General features: G+C 28.8%; 1 protein-coding gene across 1 annotated transcript in view; it reads left to right on the forward strand.

The window, feature by feature from the left end:
• Window positions 1-23,480, forward strand: part of LOC100159140 (pumilio homolog 2) — a 111,767-nt gene that overhangs the window by 18,453 nt on the left and 69,834 nt on the right. The window contains exons 6-9 of the mRNA XM_029488470.1: window positions 2,810-2,933; window positions 4,123-4,283; window positions 4,353-4,525; window positions 8,609-8,912. Coding sequence (XP_029344330.1) covers window positions 2,810-2,933; window positions 4,123-4,283; window positions 4,353-4,525; window positions 8,609-8,912 — 762 coding nt within the window. The remainder of the gene's footprint in view (window positions 1-2,809; window positions 2,934-4,122; window positions 4,284-4,352; window positions 4,526-8,608; window positions 8,913-23,480) is intronic.

Consider the following 23,480-nt stretch of genomic DNA (forward strand, 5'->3'; position numbering starts at 1 on the left):
TTATAATGTTGTGATAAAAAAGGATTTTAGGATATGGATTTATTTTAATATTACCATATTTAATTTTTTTTAAATGAAGGATTTAGTCTACATCCAGGAACAAATAAATTTGTCATATTTAATTTATTCATTTGTATGGGCTTGTATTATTGGTTTATACTTGAAACTAACTTTAAACCGCTTTAAACTTACTTAAAGTACATAGATATAATTTAAAGCGTATTGTAATCAGAATAATTTACGCCAGTTATTTTGTATCTATGTTATGTAGGGTTAAACAATAATTAAATAAATGTTATAACATGGGTAGGCACTAGTTACAAACTTTTTTTGTTGCATGTTAATTAATTTTTTAGGTATCTACTAGGGTAGTACTACTATGAAGTACTTGTTTGTTAGTAACATAAATATTTTTATTATACCTTCTATAATAACATAATGGTGGCTTTATTATTTGATTTTTTCACTAAACGTTTATTTGTATTAATTTTTAAGTCTTATTAGCTGAAGATGTGAAAATGCGAAAATGCGTGATTTTGTTTTTGAATTTTATATTCATTATTATTTATGAGTTTGTTTTTTTAGTCAACTGTCGTATATAATCTAATTCTTAAAACTAAAAACTTGGTGGTTTTTTTTTATTGATCTTTTTAAGGCCATTAGCTACTTTAATGAACTGACTAATTAACTAATAAACTAATTTAATTGATTATTATTAATAATAATAATATAATACCAATGTCGTCAGTTTAAATATTATATTGCGCGCGTCTCAAATCGACGTTTGTAGGTGTGTAATTTCGTATTTCCAATTGCGCATACGTTATTGCTTATTAGTTATTACTTATTAATGTAGTTGAAACATATTTATGCAGTTGCGTGGTGGCTGTGCCGTTTAAGCGGATGCGGCGAAATAAAATAATAAACAGAAGTTTCAGCTACCGAAACTTCCGCGACGATGTAATCACGCGCTCGGTGCGACGACAGCCGGTTGCCGTGTTACCACGCCAGCGATGCACCACGGATGACGCTCTTTATCGGAGGGTCGGGGTCGAGGGTGCTCATCGCGTGCCGGCGTGTGGGGGAATGGCTTCGTATTTCTCTGTTTATTTCTGTTTTGTAGCCGGTAACCCTCCTCGATCACATTTCTCGTAACCGTGTACAAGTCTGTTGACATCGCGATATATTATATTAATTTTATATTTTTGTTGTCGTTTGTTGTTACGAAACTTCGGAAAACTGCTGAAGATGAGAAAAAAAATGGTAAAACTCGTATACGCAGTTACGCCACTCTCGCTAGCACAACAATATTATCGTAATTTGCGTTTCATGTAGGAGCCTCTGTGCATGTTGTTCTCCTGCGCGTGCGCGTTATATACGTTCACGACTAAGTAGTTGGTCGGCGGCGGAAACCTTGGTGCGGGCATTGTCCTCTATCATCAAGGTCATCTTAGCTCTTCCAGAGCTCCCCGCCCAGACCACTTTTGATCGTCATTTCTCCGCTTGTACACACCACACCAGTACCCCTTGAACATGCGCCGCACTTATCACCGTCGTAACATGTGAGGCGGCGGTTGATCGTTCGTTTCGTGTTTTATTTGCTTTAAGGCTTGTTAGGCCGGCAGTCCCTGTGAGATTTTTCCATGCATCGTGTCGGCGGCGGCATTGTTTGTCGCAAAACCGGTTAGATCGTTATTTTATCGTACTGCAGTGGCACTACTGGTTGTTGTTATTGGTAGCAAGGTTTGGTAGATTCACGAACCGCCAATCAATCATTACGTACTAACCAAAACCAACCAACGTCAGCCACTAGCATCTCCAAGAAAATTATTCCTCTTTCCTTCTCGCAGTTGACGGAATTGTTTCATATTTTATTAGATTTCTGTTCTGATGACTGTTCTTTTTGGGATTGGGTTTCTACCAAACACCGGGACCCTTTAATACGTTAGTGGCCTGAAAAATTATGTTGGTTCCTATGTTCTATTACTATTTGAATCATCGTTTAATATAATTCAGGGATCTCCAAGCTTTCATAAAGTAGGCTGAAGTGAGATACATTTTGATATCGAAGGCCAAAATAGTTTGGGAAAAGGTAGAAACGTAATAATATTGAAAAGAGAGAATAGAAGATTCGTGATATTATAAAAAATAGTTAATTTTTTTTTTATTGAACGACCGATTTTTGTCCAATACTTGGACATATAATATATACCCAGGATCTAGGAGTTAAGGATTAAAACATCAGTCAGCTGGTCGGCATTAATGAAAAACATTGACAGGATTTTAAAATTCTTTGATAATATACTTAAATAATATAATATTTGTACCTTTTCAAAAATACATCATGTAAACAAACTACTGCCCAAATGAATACTAGGTACTATAGGTGGTATTATTATTCAAAAATTGTATAAATAGGTACTTATAATAGTAAATATTCAAAATAATTTGTTATTGAAATGTTCATACTTTTATTACCTAAAAGGCTATTATGTAGGTATTGTTTAAACATTTACAAGATTAAAGGATGTTGATGATAAAAAAAGTTAGACTGGATACAGAAACTGGATGTCGGTACCCGTCATGTTTCCCTGGATTATGGTTGGATATTAAATTCAGAAATATTGATAAATCACAATAATAAGTATACTATATTATGCAATAAAAACTTTCTTAGTGTATATAATAGGTAATATAAAATACTGTAGTTAATTCTCCTAATTATATTATGAATTTTACCATAACTATAATATTTTATCATAGTGTACTTTTAAAATAGATCTAAAGTTCTATAAAAATTTTTTTATAGATTGCATCCTCAACAAAAAAGTTATGGGGAGTCGAAGAAGGCAAAGAAGATGGACCAAAAGGCATACTTAATTTAAATGATCATCATCACCAAATGTGGAGAGATTCCACTTGGAGTTCTAATAGTAAGTCTTTAATTTCTTAGTAAATAATTTTATTGTTTATCCAACGTATTACATAAATCCTTGTTTTCTTGCCTACTAAAGATGTTCTATGTCTATTGGTACTGGACTTAGGTATTACAATTTTACATTTGTTTATGGGGTTTTCCAATATTAACTCTAATGTTATGTTATTAGATATTTAAATTTAAATTCATAGCTTTCAAAAAAATTTATTTAGAGACAAATCGTGAATCCTAATCATACTTTTGATAGTTACCCTTCATAAGTAAATTAATGGCTGGATATGGGTTCCTGAATGGGTATATTTATTGATTAGTTTTTGATACAGAGTCTATCAATAAGAGGATAACTGATAATATTCCCATGCTTTAAAAAATTTTTTATTGTAAATGTTGGCTTAACATTAAATTACCCATGTCACCATTTAAAGAGGCAGTTTAAAATCATTTTGAAATATTGTGATCTTATTGTTAATTATAATATATTATGAGTACTTCTGTAAAAGTAAGTCACTCCATATATATCTACGATCTACCAATAACATTTACAATTGAATGCAATAATTTGTTATTTCATTAGCATAGATAATGTATTCAACATAAATCAAGTTCAATAGCATTACTTCACATTGTTGTACTGTGCACCACTGCAGTATACTTAAGTTATAAAAAAAACCAGTCTTCTAGTTAATAATTTTCATTTTCATTATTACATCAAGAGTAGTGCAGTCAAATAACAAAACCGGTTTTATCTTTTATTCATATTTTTAGTTCTCAATGCATAATATTGTTTCTCTTTATGGAGCAAAAAAATATTTTAATAATTGTGTATTTTATATTTTTACATGTTGCCAGATGTATGTTTACAAATTAAAATAATAGCCATAATGGACGGCTTATTGATTGTTGAATTCTTTCACAACCTTTAATAAATAAGTGTTAATTGACATTAATCTGATGCATGTAGTAAAAATACTTACAAATTTAAATAAACTCATAAATTTAAATGAGTTTAAACGAAAAAAAAAATTAAAAAATATTCTATCATACATACTTAGCATTAGATTAAATCAGAACAAATTATGATGTAAGAAACAACTCTATCCCCCAGTATCACATACAAATATATTTTAGTTATATCTCAGAACTAAATAATAAATATTTTATGTTGAATTATTTTTTTTTTATAGCAAGGAGAGGGGCTGGTTTTCCAGTTGGTAATGATTCTGGAAATATATTATCTCCAAGATCATCAGAAGCTGGAATTGGTATGAAGATGGTCGAATATGTTTTAGCCAGTACACCAAATAAAATGGAGCCCTTAGAGCCTAGAATGAGAAATTTAGTTATTGTATGTATACTACAAATATAATACACTAATAATACTATGAGATATTAATGCCCGTTTTTTTTTTTTTAGAGTTCTAATGATGGTGAAACTATAAAGAAAGAAAAAGAAAAACCACCGGGTTCTCCCTATGATTCTGTAAATAGTAATAAAAAAGAAATGGAAAATGGAAATTGTTCAACTGTTGTTCAACAAAATGGAATGGTAGTTGTACAAAATGGCTTAGACGAAGATAAATATATCAAGTTAGTGTTGTTGGTTCATTTTGGCCAACTATATACTTAATAATTATGATAATTTGAAATTGCATATAATTCTCTTTGTTATGTTATGTATAATTATTTATTTTTAATTAGTTTTTGGTAGTAATTTATATATATATGATTAACAATGATTTGGTTCTATTGTATTTTAAAATAATGATAAATTTATTAAGACTATTTTTATTTTTACGTTTTTCAATTTTGCTTTGAAATTAGTAGTCTTACTTAGTTTATATTTTGAACCTTTTCATCAACATTTGTTAAGAATAAATGATTACTGCTTTCACACAAATTTAGTTTATGTGATGAATCTTTTAATACGATTCGATTGTTATCTGTTTTTATAGTTCCAAATATATTTGTTTTTCTATCCACATCAGTAGTTTCGTATTTTACTTTAACTTTATAATAGTAATACACTGATACATAGATATGATGCTAGATATTTAATACATTAAATAGCCTATTATATATAATACATATTTATAATTTATACCCTTCCAGAAATATATTATAATTTTTACATTTGTATGTATGATAATCAGCCAATTTTTTATAATTATTGTAACTATAGATTAAGATTCTAAAGTTTTATTTTATTGTGTTCAGTATATACTTAGATTAATTTTAGCAATTTGTTAAATACTTCAATTTTTAAAACATTTATTACTTAAGTACTTATTCATGATTGAAAATCATCTAACAGTTCGGTTTTAAAACTATATTAATATGAATCCAGATTAAGGCAATTTATTCATAAAAATAAGAATTTTCGTAATATACTATAATAGGTGAACAATTAGATACTTATATTTTTTTTAAAAATGAAGTGAACAATTAATTAATCCAACTCTTATCAAGTCCATTCAAATGGTTTAAAATCTGTTTATTAAATATTAAATAAGATTTTTTTTATTCTGGTTTGTTGTCATATTCAATGTATGGTGGTGTCTTAGTCCTAGTCTGTAATTTTCAATGTAGAGTTATATACTCATATAAGTAAATCATCATTCATGCTTAGTGTGATATGACTTGTTAGTATAAGTATAAAGTAGTGTATTACACATTGTGCCTATGATACATATCAGTATTTTCATGCACATTCACATGAGAGTGGATGTGATATTGTATTTCAAAATACTTTTTGATCAGAAAAATGCTTCAGCTGTGACAGAATTAAAATTTGGCTGGTCTGATTTTAATTCAAAAACTAAAAACCTTAAGATTGCTTGCCGTATTTTATTGAAATTATTGTGACACTTTTTAAAATATGAATTTCTGCCTTGGATATACATTATACTCAAGTAAAAATTTTTAAAATCTTGAAATTTTGTTTCATGACACCAAGTCATAAATTCATGTTTTAATAAACACTTAGATCTAATTAAAAAAAATATGGTAAAGGATCTTGAGGTTTTTATAGAACTAAAATAGCATCAGCTAAGTAAATCTGAAAGAATTATGTCACAGTAGGTCGAAAATCAATATAAATAGAATTTTTGTTGCCACATTCTAAAAAAGTGTTTTATATATTCACATTTTTCTTAAGTACTTTTAAAATATTAAAATATTTAATGAATTTATCAAGTCTATTATATAAAATCTAACTAAATTATTTGGTTAATATTGACTTAGTTTATTTAAAAAATGAATTATGTTGCTATTCTTACTGCTAAGAAAATTTTAAATATAGGAATATATAATTTTATTTAGTTAATATTTGTACAAGTAGGCGATAAAATGTAATTATAAATTGTTTATTATTATCATTAAGTTAAATGTATTATTTACTCAATATTTTTTATACATATTTTTTTTTTTTAATATTGTTAAAATTATGAAAATATTTATTTTTAGTTATTTCATTATCACTTTAATTTTTATTGACTAATTCATACATTACGTTACATTTTTTTAATTGTATGATTCATAATTTTCTTTTCATACATGCTAATTTTAAATTTACACTTCCTATTAATGGTTAAGTTTTACTAGTTAATGTTCTGGTAAAAATTAACAAACTATAATGTTTAAAATAATAATTTATTTTGCCTGTATCGCTATGTAAGTGGTATTTTAAGTTTTTCAACTTACTTTTTTATCATGTTTATATATTAATACTTTCAAATTGTACAGTAAATATCCATAAATTAAATAATAATTTTAAATTTGATCAGAATGATAAGTATTTGTATTTAGTGATATTAGATACTGCTAAATGTATGACCGAAATTCATTTTTTTTAGTTCAAATATCAAAATGGACCAAATAACTAGCAGCAGTTCGGTTTAAAAATTAAACTAATGAAATTAAAAATTGAACTTTGTTTTATTGAAGGATAATAAACAAACATTATTTTTATTATTTTTATTAGATATTATGTAATTAAGTTAATTTCTTAATAATTAAGTTTATTCAATAATGTAAAATATATTTTAATCTCCAGAGTATTTTTTACAAGTTTTGGTGGTTTGTGTTTGGTTCAGTTTGTTTTTAAAATCCAAACTTATATTAGGTACAATTATTATTATATAATATATTTTAAATATTTTATATTTATAAATAATATTTTATATTATATTATATTATAAAATAAAATATTATGCACTTAAATTTTCTTAATATTTGTGTATAAAGTAATAAGAAAAGGTTATAATATGCTTTATAATGGGATGTCTGTACTCTATTTGTTTATTTCTCACTGACAACATAGTGAAATTGTGTTCAGCAGATCCAACTTAGAGTAATTAGTTTTAGTATTAATGTGATTTGACTTTTTATTAAACTTATAGTTGTTAAAAACATTAACTCTATTCTTCCGTGTGATTTTTAGGATATTAATTCAATTTTAGTGGGAGTTGATTATTTTAAATTGTAACAAGTTATGTAATTATTTCTCTAATAAAAATTGAAATATTCCAATTTATATTGTATTTATGTATTTCTTAACTTATATTCTTATTATTTTTTGTGGTAGGTCCTTATGTAAATTTTCAGTATTTAGTGATTGAACTATATTTTATTTGTTTTTTTTGTATAAAAAGTAGTAATTTATTATTTTTATAATGCATTTGATTTCTGACTTACGTCTTGCTATGGCCATACCTATTCTGGTGATTCTTTTATCAAAAAACTAATTTTTTACATTATTGATATACATTTTTAATTCCTTATTAAAAAGCAGAATATCATTTGGTAAATCACGATGTATAAAAATTAAAGTTAGAAATTAAAAATGTATGTTGTCATTAAAAAAGGTTATTGGACGTCAGCACACTATTTGTTTACTCACTCTGAGCCACGTGCAACATAGCAAATTTACGTTTAGCATAACCAATCCTATGTTATTACTTTTAAAATTAGAGTGAAGGTAGTAATAGTATACTACCTAACCTAACCTATTAAAAAAATTTAAATCAAGAAATATATATGTTGTCTATTTTATGATTTTTTGATTTTTGTGCATGTTATGAGTATGTAAATTATTGCAATTTAAAAAAGCTTATTAATTGTATAAAAGTTAAAATATCGTTAAAAAGCCATTGTAGGAACACATGTAATGTTTTTAATTTAAATGTTTATAATAGTTGAATTCAGTCTAATATAGAAAGTAACAACAGGGCAGTGGTTCTACTAAACATACATTTTCTATGTTAAGCATGGGTCAGAGAGAGAAAACAAATTATTTGCGGACATCCTCTTAACTATATAATATTTTTAAAAACATTTATTGATTTAATAATTAGTGTCTTGATAAATGAATCACCTGATATATATAATTATAATCTAAATTTGTCATTTAATTAATAGTTTCAATGTAAAATATGCTTAGATATTTTAAAAAATAAATGTCATTAGTTTGTGATTCTAGATATATTATGTAATTATAACATACAAACGATTCTTAGTTATGATTTACTTATACTATAATTTATTGTACGTGTATAGTCCCATAAACGTATTCAGTATATATTATTGAATAATAAAACTTGCAATACTAATATGCAATACATTTCCTGATATATTTTTACATAAAAGTTTTATAAATTGTATATGATGTTTTAGTCGTCAAGCATCACCATGTGAAGAAGAAATCAACAAAAATGCAATGAATGCAGTATCAAGCAATCAAGTAGCTAATGCTGGTTCCAATAATGTAGTGGTGATTGACAGTTTGCATGGTGCACTACATCAAGGACAACTAATGAATCATCATCACCATGGAATGACTATGCCGTTACACCAACAATTCCAAGTACAAGGTGATCCAAATCAAATGGATCTCAATTCATACCATGCCAACAATGCTCAACAACAACAAGGTGCTATTGACTCCCAGGGAAATGTTATGACTCCATTTGATATTCAGGTATGTTTTATATTAGGTATATTTGTACAAAAATATTTTTAAGTAGATTAATATTAGTGCCTACCTAGCTTTATTTTTTAAAATTATATCATAAATAGTAAAGTAGGAAGTATTAATTTAAGCTAATGAAAGTTAATGATAAAAAAGAAACTGGAAGGTATTGTTAATATAATTTTGTTATATTAAGATAAAATTACTTTTTGTAAAACATCCAGTAAATAATCATTTAAATAAGCAAATTCAATATTTGATATATTTTCATAATAATTTGTTTTTTTGCTACGATAATTAACTTAATAGTTATTTACATGAGTGATAATATTATTTATATTAATGAATAGGATTCCTTAATAAAATGTTTATTATACATTTTTGAAATTGTATTCTTCTTTATTTGCATTACTATTAGCATAATACGGAAAATCAATTAATTACTTATATACTGCGGTTTATGCGTCTTATAAGGTTATTTTATCAAGGTTATACTTGGTCGTCACTCAATATGTCCTATTCAAATACAATAAATTCTAAATAAATATCATAGAGGCGTTTAGAACTGCATATTATGTCGCTAGATGGATTCTCCTGTGAATAACAGGTGAACCACATGCTGCCGGGGATGTATCCTCGAAAAACAGACGACGTATTTCGGGAACCGGAGTGATGGCAGTAGAAAATACACTATACCTGTACATTAATCGTTTTGCTAGAATTTCGTCGTATTGCACATCTGCAGACGTATGCATATCACTGTATAATATGCATTGACGGGCTCGCGTACAGCGTCTCAAAAACGGTTCGATCTATAAAATATTTTCTTGAAAGTCATACAGCGCGTTGACCTTTTCTTTAAACTGGTCGAAGGAAAATGTCGGGGTTACCATCACGTGAGTACAATACACGTTTATAGACGGCCGTCTTACCTATAGTATACGCTGGTAACCATGCCACCTGTACTTCTTGGTAATTCTGATACTGGTTCAGTGGCAACTTTACGCATGCGCCTGACCAGAGTGAAGTTCTTTACTAGCTGTACATCAGTGACCGTGGTGTCAGATCGACTGAAGTAATCGCTGTCCATTTTGGTTTACTGGAATGATTGCCATATATTCTGTCAATCTGTCAATTAGTGAAACAGTCGTCCGCGCCACCAGTTTTCTCTTGGCTTCGTATAATTCATATATAAATAAATCTTACGTATACTGTGTTTACGGGACATACCAGGAGTATTATATTTTAGTGGACACCGGTATAATTAGATATGGTGTGAAATAGAAGGCCGAAAGTTAATTCTTTTGCGTTTGACGCATTAATGTATATTATTGTAGACGTAATAACATTATATATTTTTATTAAGGGGTTATGTGTATGCAATTTTGTGTATCGTGTGTAATCTAATCAATCGTCATGTGCTTTACGCCGCAATGTGGTTTGCGTCTGAAAGAATATGATTATCTATTATTACCTACTATTAATAGATACTGGATATATTATGTTTTCAGAAACAACACATTACATGTGACAACTACCACTGTCCTCTGTTACTTTTGTGTGTTACCTGTTTATGTAATACCATTGATTATACATATTGTACATAGTATAATCATTTGGTTATTTTTGTGCTTATGAAGAAGAAGCTAATACTAAAGTACTTGAATCAAAATTATGTACCAAAACGTGTGTCAATTACTTAATTGTCTCTTATCGATGTTCTTATATTTCTGGAAAGGGATTAAAGTCGTTACCAGCTTAATTTGGTATCGACTTCCATTTATATAGGTACTACCCTTTTTTCTTCTTTACATTATCAATTTGTTATTACTTATTCATTTTTAAGGCTTATTGCAAAGATATACATGTTATTTAATATCAACATTCTGTGACACGTTTGAATCGTTTTCAGAATGCTTATAATTATATTATAACATATTAACGTAGGAGCATAATTTATTTGTTCTATAGTGTGAAAAAAGCTCTTATGTCTCAATTTCCCTAAACATTGAAAAAAAATGTTTTGATTTTAATATTTTAGATTCTGAGTGGAACGATGAATGTATTAATTTTATAATGATGTGTTTTTTTATTTTTGTGTCTGTGTACACGAAAAGTAGTCGAAATAATGCTTCGATTTTCAACTTCATTAACTTGTTCAATGGGAAAGTAAATATTGTTGGTGCATTGGGAAGGTCAAAATTTAAAATTCCCAGTAATTTTCAAAAGCGCCGTGAATAATTAAGGAATAACGGGAATTTTTACGCAAAATCGACTTAGGTTTTTGATGTAACTTTAAAACGAATGACCTTATAGATACATGAAATTTCACTGGTTGTTTATATTTCCATTTTCTATACATGATAAAATTTAAATATTTTGATTTGTTTTGAGCTGTTTACGGACATTTTCAGTTTCCAATTTAATTAGTTTTTTTTTCTTTGAATGTCAATAAAACTTTATTTGTTGAGTAAAAATACTTGAAAATTGAATACAACGCTTCTACTGTATTGTTACAATGACATTTGAAAAATATTAAAAATCCTTAGTCACAGTTTTTTTTTATTAGTATTTAAAGTTCAAAAATTTACAAAATATGGAAAAATTACGAAAATTAGCAAACTGTTTTGAGTAAAGATTCGTAAAAATTTTTCTTTTTAAATCTAAGATTTTAAAACGTAATACAAGATTCCTTATAAGATTATCTACCTTTATCAAAAAAAAAAAGTGTCCATAAGAAAGTCAAATTAAATTTTTATGAGCTTTTAAAATTCAAATTTTTACAACATTGAATATTCACTCGATTTTTCATGTAGCGATTTTCTTATTTTGTTGTAATTCAAAAACGAATAACTGTAGATTCATGAAAATTTCACTGAATGTTTATTTTATCATTCTTATACTTGAAATATTTTTCAAAATATTTTGACTTGTTTTGAGCTGTTTACTGACAATTTCATATATGTTTTTTTTTATGAATATCAATACAGTTTTATATGCTAAAAAGTGTAAAAATGTAATACAAGGTTCCTGATATATTGTTACAATAGCAGTTGAAAAATATTAAAAATACATAGGCACAATTTTTTTTTATAAGCATTTAAAGTTCGAATTTTGACAAAATTTATCAAATTTAAAATTGAATAATTATTTTGTAGTTAAACATTTTTAAAATGTTCAACTTTTATAGCTAAGGATTGAAAATTTAAAATAAGGTTCCATGTGAATTGGTTATGTATAAATTACTTTATTTACAATAATATCATCAAATATACTTCGTAATATCATAGGTTGACTGACCGTTGTCTCTCAGAATCGTTTTCTTATACAATGATATTATCCATTACAGGGATACACTTGTAACCTACAACTGTACAGCAGAGCGACATCCACTTACCTTTCTTTTTTTAAAATGGTTTTGTGTATTTTATATTTAAAAATAGTTTATGTTTGTTTTATTTATATTTAGTTTATTTTGAATTTATCTGCGAAGTTTTTAACATTAGACAAATAAGTTTATTAATGTTCGATGGCCGATATTTTATATTTTAGTACCAAATTATGGATCATTTTTGGTTTCATTATTGTATTTTGAAAATGTTAGTGTGTTGACCTTAATTATTATCTAAATTCTATTGGTTTCAAGATTTAAAAATCCCGTTAAGACTATCGAGTACCGAATCCTTTTGGTTATTTTGCAATACAATTACATTGGTACCAGGTAAAATACCATGTCAGAAAAAATTACTTAAAAATAATATATTGTAAATATTAATAATTACATTTTGTAGGTACACGTTACTTTTTTTTATTAAATTGAAAATAAGAATGGTTGATCTTTGTAATGCCTACATATAGGTCAGATGTCTCAAATGGTTAGCTAGTAGATTCATGCACGTTTCAATGGGATTCAAAATCTTAACTCTATAGATGTCCAAGTTATTATTGTTAGGAAATCCGTAGATGTCAGTTATATAATAAAATATTATTTTCCTCGGTAAAAATGGTGAAATAAAATAATATAACGATTTTTCTCTCGTTTAATCTATATTCTATATATACCACTCCTAAAACTATTTTGTTCAAATGCTTGATCAGCTTGACCCTTGTATAATAATCATTCCGGGGAACGGAGTGGCCGAGCGGACTAAGGCGTCAGTTGCGACGCGTAACGACGCCGGTTCAAAACCTCGGTTGCGGGCGGCATTTTTCTTCGGGTAAGTCACGGTGCCGCAATCCCACCCGGGCATGGCAGATATCTACGGGTGCCAGACTAACAAACACACGCGTTTAAACCTACAGTACCTTCTCCCACAGTTAAAAAACCACCCAATGGCCTAAGTTACCGTGGGTTAATTAATAATAATAAAAAAAAAAAATAATCATTCCTTATAATAAATGAGTATAATGATTAATGAACAATTAAATAATTTAATTGTAATTTGTCAGATATACCTGCATAATTATTTCTGCTGATGATAACTCAAAAAATTAAAATTTGAAGCTTTTATTAAAAATGTTTCATTATTATTGCGGACTTGAGATTTAAGTATATTACATTATAATTATTTATATAATTATAATATATCTATTGATATATATTTATATTGTTATTTGTTACATATACTTAATTACATTTATTGAATGATATTTATGATTTCATTGTCTATGGAGAATCTGAACTGAGATCAGTAATATTCCAAAATTATGGTAGTACGAAAAGTATACTTTTTCGCGGTTTTTTTATTTATTGATTCAGATGTAACGGATTTCGAATGAATTCCGATTTAATCTTATGGAATCAATTTTCACAACGGTATGCAAAATGTTTTATAGTACCTGTAACCTTAAACATTAAAAATGGCTATGTTGCAAATAATTTCCATTTTTCATGCGAAATATTTATATACATTCATATAAATAATTTTATATGCATAAACTTTTTTTTCTATTATGCTTTATTCTTATATTTATTATTATAATAATTTTTTTTTCAATTCCACACTTTTGTTCGATTTGTTGAATATTCTTGCGTTTACGAATTATCTTTTTTCAATATACTTGTGCCAAGCATTACATTTTTCGCCAATAAGCATTTTCAATGAGCACATAAATATGTCAGCCATCACACTCGGTGTTGCCAGGATGGTAGTAAATATTTTGTCGTTAAGTGAATTTTGTCAGGGGAAAATGCAGGAAAAGTGTTGAGCAATTTTTTCTCCGACAAAAATAGTAAGATTATGTTAAACCTACTCATGAACCGTGTTTGTTGGCGTCCAACCGATATTCTGTTTGTATTTACATAAATGAATTTCCACATTCGTTGACAATATTAAATAAATAATTTTTATTAATCATACAAAATATTATATTGGATATAAGTAATGAATATTACATAAAAATAATAATCTAGTAATAATTATGTTTGAACAATTATAATTCTTGCAAGGTTAAAAAATTACATTAAGTACTTATCTCAAATTTTAAAATTTTAATTTAAAATTTGCGTCTGATTTTTAGTGACATTTTGCATTAATTTTAATTAATTAAATTATTTATTTTTCGAGATAAAGATTAATTTACTATCTTATTGTGAGTGTTATAAGGACGTTAGCTTTTGCGCAAGTGTTTGTCGTTCACACGGGTCAGGCTTGCCCTAAATTGCCGCTAGTAAAGGAATGAAGGTAGTCCGTGGAACAAAAAGTGATGGATATTGATCTCAATTCTATTGGGATGGATTTTTATTACAGGTCAAAGAGTTGATGCTTTTTTTTCTTGCTAAACATAAGAAATTACTAATGAACTCTTTAAGTACATATACTTATATATCGTACTGATTTTTAGTTTGAAATACACTTTATGTTATTTTGAAATACAAACGGTATATTCTAAACTTTTTTTTAATCAGAAACCCGATTTTTTAAACAAAATCCTAATTTTGATTTTTAATGTTTAAATAATACCTACGATATTATAAATGGTATTTTAACTATATAGGTCAGTTTTTTTATAATTGTGCTAATTTTCTTTTTTTTTTAAATTTGCTTGTTGCCATCTCGCTAGAAATTTAGTACCTTTATTTTTTTAATTCTCCATGTCCTAAGAACACGTACGTTTTTAATTATTATGTTGGGTGCATTATTTTCATAATTTAGTTAAATAACAACCAAAAATAACGAGAAAGTGGAACAATGAGTTGTGTTTAAAATTTAAATAATTTATGCCAAGTACTAGATATCTGTTGAATTATTATTATGCATTTATGCGAGCTATATTATGCTCATAATTCAAAGGCATTATATTTTTTTATGCAAATAATGTATATTTAAATAGTATTAACAGAGTTTCTTTTAATACATCATACAAGATAATTATATAGCGGTATACACGTGTTAAATGATTTAGGATTTTTGATTAGAAATGCTTAGTTATTGATCTTTGATGTTAACTTGCATTTTCGTGTTTTTAACATTCATAATCATATTATTACGTATTTTGTCTGTCTTTTTTATTTCTTATCTAGTCTTACACGGGGCTTTGATATTATTTGATGTTATTACTTTGATATCATGAGATACACAGTGTATTATTATAATACTATTCCTTAAGACATTAGTCACTGCTCATTACTATTGTCTAAGTCTACTCTAACCTCGTCACTTATTTAAATTCATAAATTTCATTATTTTGTCTAAATTAATGTATATTGTAAAACTTCAGTTAATCGCGTGTTTGTTAAATAGTTCTATATATACAGCACGAATTTTAATTTAAAAACAATTTCAGTCGTTATTATTTGTCATGAAATTGTTAAAGAGTATATTAACTCGACGACAAATCAAACCATGCGCTACTTAACGAACGAGCCAATGCCCGCTAAAAGTTTTCTGGCTTAATCGGTGTGACATTAAATCGTAGTGGTTTATGAGAAATCTCAAATAAATCACTAGTATAACGAGGGGAGAGTAGTAATACGCGACTCGAGTGTTGTCCCTACGCGCAGGGAATTATTGCATTTTGCGGTTTTCGAAAACTAGGTATATAGCGTAATTGAATTTTCCGAGCGTTCGGAGCTGGTCCTCCCCTCTTCCACCTCCCCACTTAGCCACCAAACCTCGTAGCGCACGTGTGTTTTGCAATGTCTACTACTCCGATGCCGCGTATTAATCTCTGTTGACGGCGTCGTCGGTGTGTAATGATATAGCCACTATATAAAGTAGTGGTGGTGGTGTTGTGTATAGATAGTCGCTTGTGGTGGTGCAGTACTTAGCGTAGGTGGTTGGGTGGCGAGGTGTTTGACGGACGGACAAGCGAATGTACTTTTCGGTGCCAATTAGAAGACGGATTCGCCGTTACTGCGTGCGCGTACATACGTAAACACATTTGTTCCGCACTGACGGCACGACGGCCGATCGTCATGCCGCCGGCCACGGTATCATAAACTCGCTATTGTTACACAACGGTGGCGGCGAGTACGTTGACACGTGTACGCGCGCGCCCGTTCCCTAGTCCACGCGCAGTTTTCTCCTCCAGAAGCGTTTTGGTGGACGAGGAGGACAGCGACGACCAGGCGTCGGGGTTTTGTCATAAATATAACCATTATGAAAACGTCACTGTGTACACGGCTATATTATCTTCTGTGTGCTTTTTGGTGGAGTTGGCCGTGTCATTATCATCAGGTGTCTTGTACGCGCGCGCATAAAATATTGGGTCGTCGGATTTGTCGTCGGCGTGTAGTGTTCTTTGCTCTGTCTCTCACTCTGTCCGTCTCTATTTCTCTCTGTCTCTCTCACTCTAGGTGGTGTGGCGGATGTTAATATGTGGAATTCGGCGGCATGCACGCGATGGGGTTATTAATAGAGAGTGTATAACCGCTGCCGGGCGCACCGGTGTTGTTGGCACGCGTAGACAGGGTGCGAACGGTGCCGCACACCTTGACTGGCCTGTTGTCGGCTGGCCAGATTTTTCCCTCGTACACACCTTTCTGCATCGTTTAAAAAAGCGCTACTAATAATAAAACGTCGACGGAGAAAAAGTGCGTGGAAGTAGAGTTAGTGTGTGTTTGTGTGTGTGTGGTAGTGAAGAAGAGCGAACAAAAACCGTGTGCGTGAGGTGGAAAAAAATCAACAAATCTTCGGGATCGGACTTCGTCGGCCGACGTCGATCAATCAGTGTCGACCCAAATACCAATAAAATCGAGGGTGGATATAGGTTGGAGTTGCATGTATGCGTGGGTGGGTGGGTGAACGCGTGAGCGTGAATGGCCGAGTATTTATTTATTTTTTATTCATTTTAACACCCTACAATCTACTTATACAGTCAAACGGACGAGAGCTCAGTTTATAGCATTAGGTTAATTCTTTCATTAAAAAATAAAACGTCCTAATTATTTAAATAATATATTATATATATTCATAATAAAATAAATCATATTGTAGGATTATAGAATTTTATTGGTACGATATGTTGATATATAAACTATGTGGTATATAACACATTATTAATACGCAATGAATGTTGTGAAAAAGTAAATTATTTCTAGTGTTATTCGCAGGTACTCTAAGATTAAATTATTCAAAACTTTGGGCAATTACTATAACTATTTTAAAGTTGTATCATTATAAGTGCCATGCTATTATATTTACGTATATTAGATCGAGTAGACAAGTTAAATCGTTTAGACATTTAATCTAAGAGTAAGTCTGCGATACGTCTATACTTAATTTGAAACCTATTGAATTTTTTAGTTTTTACTTTAATTACTTTTTCATTTTTTATTTATCTACCAAGATCTTCATGAATTCTTAACTATTGGCCCATGTACTAAAATAAATTGTAGTTGTGCACAATAAAGTCTTAGAGAGGGGTATTGTGAGTTTATACTATAATTTATAGAATAGGATTATAGTTTTATAACATACTACAACAGGTCAGTTATTATTGTTGTAGAAACCCAGATTTATCTTAGGAGGATTAAAAAACGAATTGCTCATTGCTAGGTACCAGTAGGTTAGGACAAGCATGTCAATTCAATATTAAGTGTACTACTCGTATACGCTGCTGATGAAATAGTCATATCTGATTTCCAATAGCTTGAAATTATTTTAGATTCTGAGTGGAACGATGAATGTATTGATTTTACAATGATGTGTGTTTTTTTTTTTTTTGTGTCTGTCATCACGGTTTGGGCAGTAAAACTGCTTCGATTTTCTTCAACTGTATCTTGTTTGATGGGAAAGTGAATCTAGTTAGTGCATTCGGGAGGTCAAATTTGAAATTTCCAATAGTTTTCAAAAGCGCCGTGAAAAAAAAAGAAAAATTAAGGAAAAACGGGAATTTTTACACAAAATCTGTTTTCGAGAAAATTGATTTTGGTTTTTGGTGTATCATTAAAACAAACGACCGTAGATACATGACATTTTCACTAGTTGTTTATATTTCCATTTTCTCTACAAGATAAAATTTTCAAAATATTTTGATTTGTTTTGAATTGTTTAGGAACGTTTTCAGTTTCTAATATTATTAGTTTTTTTTTTTCTATGAATGTCAATAAAACTAAATTTGTTGAGTAAAAATACTTGAAAATTTAATACAAGGCTCCTACTATATTTTTACAATGATATTCGAAAAATATTAAAAATCCTTAGTCACAGTTTTTTTTTATTAGCATTTAAAGTTCAAAAATTGACAAAATATTTAAAATTCACAAAAATTAGCAAATTGTTTTGGGTTAAGAATTCGTAAAAATTTTTCTTTTTAAATCTAAGATTTGAAAATATAATAAAAGATTTCTCATAAATTCGCTCGATTTCTCATGTGACGATTTTCTTATTTTATTGTAATTAAAAAACGAATGACTATAGATATTTGAAAATTTCACTGAATGTTAATATTTTTATTTTTTATACACCATACAATTTTCAAAATATTTTGACTCATTTTCAGCTGTTTACGGACATTCTCAGTTTTCAATTTTTTTAGTTTTTTTTCTATTAATATCAATAAAATTTTGTTTGTTTGGTAAAAAAGCGTGAAAATTTAATGCAAGGCTCCTGATATATTGTTACAATAGCAGTTGAAAAATAGTAAAAATACAAAGTCACAATTTTTTTTATAAGCATTTGAAGTTCAAATTTTTACAAAATTTATCAAATTTGAAATTGAATAATTATTTTGTAGTTAAAAATTTATAAAATGTTTATAACAAACTTTTATATCTAAGGATTGAAAATTTAAAACAAGATTCCACGTAAATATTTAATTCTGTTTCCAAAAACTCTAAGAAATACATAAGCACAGTTTATTTTTATAGTCATTTTAAGTTCAAATTTGGACGAAATTACATATTAAAAAACCAAGAATAACTATTTTAATTATTTTGTTGTGATTGTATAATACTATTCGTGGGTAGGTACTTGAAACTTATAAAGTGTACTATTATATATCTATGATAGTATCACGGTTTTTTTATGTATAACGCGTAATAAGTATCTAATAGATAATGTGATATGATTAATTTGGAATTTATGACAGGTATCTATTATAGGTAAAATTTTTTTTACACCATAGATATAAATGTATAATATTATGTCTTATATCTAGACTGACAAACCGTCTCCGCTCAGAATCGTTTTTCTTATACAATGATATTATATCATTGAATTCAAAATTAATACCATCCATTATACAGTGACACATTTGTAACCTACTGTACAGCAGAGCAACATCCACTTGCCCACCTTTTTCAATATTAAATTCGTGCTAATTTTTTTTCAATGGTAACATTTTTACATTGGTAAAGTGTAATTCAAGATTTGAGAATTTCAAATATGGTACTGGTATTAGATTAAATTTGTAAGGTTAGACCATACTCAATCATTCAGGTGGTCTGTTGACTGTTGTATACAGAACTAACGGAATTGTTTAATTATAATTAATAAATAAATATACTTCTTTACTGGTTATTATTTCTAGTATAACGATTTGTTCCGCCAAAAAAAAATAAAAATCTGCTATTGTTAAACTCTAATATTTGTTTAGTTTGATTTTATGAAAAACGTTGGTAAACTTTGTTTCATTCTATATTTGATAATTAGTCTGTGCGATAAAAATAATGCCGGGAAATATTGAGCTCGATTAGTGAATTCTTAGCAAGTAAATTTAATAAACTAATTTTTTTATCACTGCATCCGATGATTCAGCATTAAAATTGAAATTAGTTATATATTGCTAATTCATTATATTGAAAAATAATTATTTTACTTTGTTTATTTCATCAGTGTCTTTTAGAGATCTAATACAGTTGTTATAAAACTAACTTTGATATGAGGATTTTCCCTGCTTACCATCTTTATATAAATACCTACAAAGGTATTAACAAATTAGTTACCTAGTTAAAATTATGAGGATGAAGTAGGTGTAAGTTATAATGTTATTTTTAAATTAATGTATGTTTGTCACTTTTTAGATGAACCTTTAGCATTTTTAACATAATTATGTTTTTGGGCTGGGCACAGATATTTTTATTTTTTAACTGATTTTGCGTAATGCTTTGCTTATCTCCATCAAAACGAATAAAATGTTATAATTAGACCTTATTCCTACTAGGTTTATACAATTAATGGTTACTTATTAATACATATTTATGATTCATAAATGTTCTTAGAAGTATTCTGCAAAAGTGTAAATGTGCAGATAAAATAGAAAGTGTAGTTCATCCGTCATTTACAAGATACAAACAATACAGTATAATTATAATGAATATGCAGTAAAATATTTGGGCTGACAGTGCCTAAAGAATATTTTAAAATTCACTATCGATATTACGTATAGTAAAATAAATGTCAGTTTCAGTATTTAAACAGTATCTACCTATTCTGTTTATTTATTTTTATTGTTCTATTATATAAAACTTTTATTTATGATTTATATTTTTTGTTTATTCCAAACAAACTATAGGTATTATCAAACTTGTATATAGATATACTTTATAATATAATTTAAACTTTTTACCTATATATTGTTTTGAAAACTAAATAATTCGAATCATTCATATTAGGTATAGTTATTTTTGTCATAAATGTTTTTTATTTTATAATATTATCTATTTAAAGTCAATATTGTTATTATATTCAAATAGTTGATAATACATTGTATTCGTAGTTATTAGTTGGAGAATGCAAATGTGAAATTTCTTTTTAATAAACCACGATTATATAAAAATTTTGTGGTTTGGCTGTTTCCCAATGAGTTGTCACCGTTTATGATTTGGACCATTTCACTTTTCATAAGATAATAAAACCTCTCATTTCTCTCTACTTAGATTACATTTTATGAACTCAATTTGTCTTTTTTCAAATAATTTCCTGCGGATCACGTTCCGTTTAATAATTCGTTCTCACCATACATTAATCATTAGTCATGCCCCGCGAGGGTGGTTCTGCATGACGGTCTCCGCTCAGGTGTCTATTTATGTCCTTGGCGAATCGCTTTCAAGTGTGTCAATATAAATGACTGCCTGGTGATTTATAATCTTTATATTTTTGTATATTTCGGCATAGGGTTCAATAAATTTATCGTGAATGACTTTCGGAAATTTTAAAACATATATTTTTTTATCCCTTCAATTTATATAGGTTAGGTTAACCTAACCTATAGGTAATATTATAGTTATTACATGACGATATACGTAAACTATGCTTAACTAAATATTTTACACACAGGTAACTTAATCAGACTTATATATACATAATATAAACATTATTTATTTCCTTATCATATTTTTCGAATAAAAGTTTTCATTCTTTAATAATTTCGGTATTTATAGCCCATCTTCCTGTATATACACAAAAAGGGTCTAAGCTGAACGATACACAACTAATTAATAATGGTGGAGGTCTGAATGTTGTCTCGTTCAGACTCCAGTAGTTTGGCAAAAACTCTGCTTCCCTTCATTTACCTCTTTCTATGAATCGTGTGTATCGCTTGTAATTATGATGCTTGTTCATATAAAAATCGATAAAGTTAATGGAAAATGCTGGATTTGACGTGTTGTTGCTGCAATTAGACATGATGACTGATTTATGTCGTAATGTTTACGTTTAATTTAGTAAATTTTTATTAAGTTTTGTTCCTTTTCCTGAATTCACCTATATTTTTTCAATTTAAAACGTAAGTATAATAATCTAAATGCTACTGTAAATTGATAGTTCAAAATATCTAAAACGATTACGTGACACATGATATCGTAAGGCAATTTATATATTGTTTTCTTTCGTTAACCTATTATTTTTTTGAGTGTCACTTTTAGGTGTTGGTGGAGCATTTAATAAAATTTCCTGAATCATTGCATGATAGGCATATAACGAGTAAAATGTGTCTGAATCGTGTTTGCGTGTTAAAATTAGTAATATAACAGTTTTAAAAGTATAGTATTTCATGTTAATTTTCTTTTTAGTGTAGAACTTTTGTGTTAAATGTAATTAAAATTGTCTGTTTTTCACGGTTCAGAATTTTCGAACGCAAACGAGTTGAGTCGTTTTTTTAGTAAAACGTCAAACTGTGTAGTATTTGAGATCGTTATTTTCGAGCATTTAGCATTCACGTGCCAAAAAATGTACTCATAGTTATGTTAGAGAAAAAGTATATATATATTATTATAATAGGTACATTTAAAACAACGAAATCACCCTTAACGTCTTTTGGCTTGTAATATCGTTACGAGACCATCGTGATACGTTTGGTCTGTTAAAAACGTCAGTTGTTGCAGAAGCCATAGGTCTTTTTTTACGAGGATATGAGTGACCCACTAGAGGATTGAAAATTTCCTTTGACCCGTTATGTTTATTGGCCGCTGGCGACCACCGACCGGTTTTATACTGCTGCCGTGGTGGCGCGGCGTCCGACCCGTTAGTAAGAAAACTGCAAAATGCTTGATTTTTTTCTCTTGTTTTATTTGCGAACTATCGTCTTGGGGATATCACATACAAACTGATAATATCATCGCCCCCCAAAAATGTGCCCCTTGAGGTTTATCGTTAACTGCGACCACGTGTATATAAGGAAAACCGGGGTATTTGTTTTGGGAGATCCACTACGGATTTTTTATATAAGTCTAAAAAATGAAAATAAATCAAATATACCTATATCAGTAAACGAAAAATAGTAATTTATTTTTTGTTTTTATAATACAATTTATTTTTGTGCACACTACATTCTTGTATGGTATGTATATCTCGCCCTCGTCCCCACTCATAATAAGATAAGTTTAATACTACTCAGTGTGCCTCATGTACCTAGTTTATTATTTTTTTGGTCATCGTTTATACGCAAAAAAAAATATTAAAAATAAATAATCGTTGTTCACGGATTTCGTTGTTACATTGTGCGTGTGTGAGAGGCAGCGCGTCAACGACCCACGGCGGCCGTGGCGAAGAACAACGCCGCCGTTCGACCATATTATATATTGTTGAGGTTGTCGACCTGTACGCGATGTTTTAGTCGGGCAACCGTGACGCGGCGATCTTTTGGGTGTAATTGCAGCGTTTTCGGACTGTACAGTCCTGGTCGTGGTAGGAG

The sequence above is a fragment of the Acyrthosiphon pisum genome, chromosome A1 (genome assembly GCF_005508785.2).
Source record: "Acyrthosiphon pisum isolate AL4f chromosome A1, pea_aphid_22Mar2018_4r6ur, whole genome shotgun sequence".
NCBI lineage: Eukaryota > Metazoa > Arthropoda > Insecta > Hemiptera > Aphididae > Acyrthosiphon > Acyrthosiphon pisum.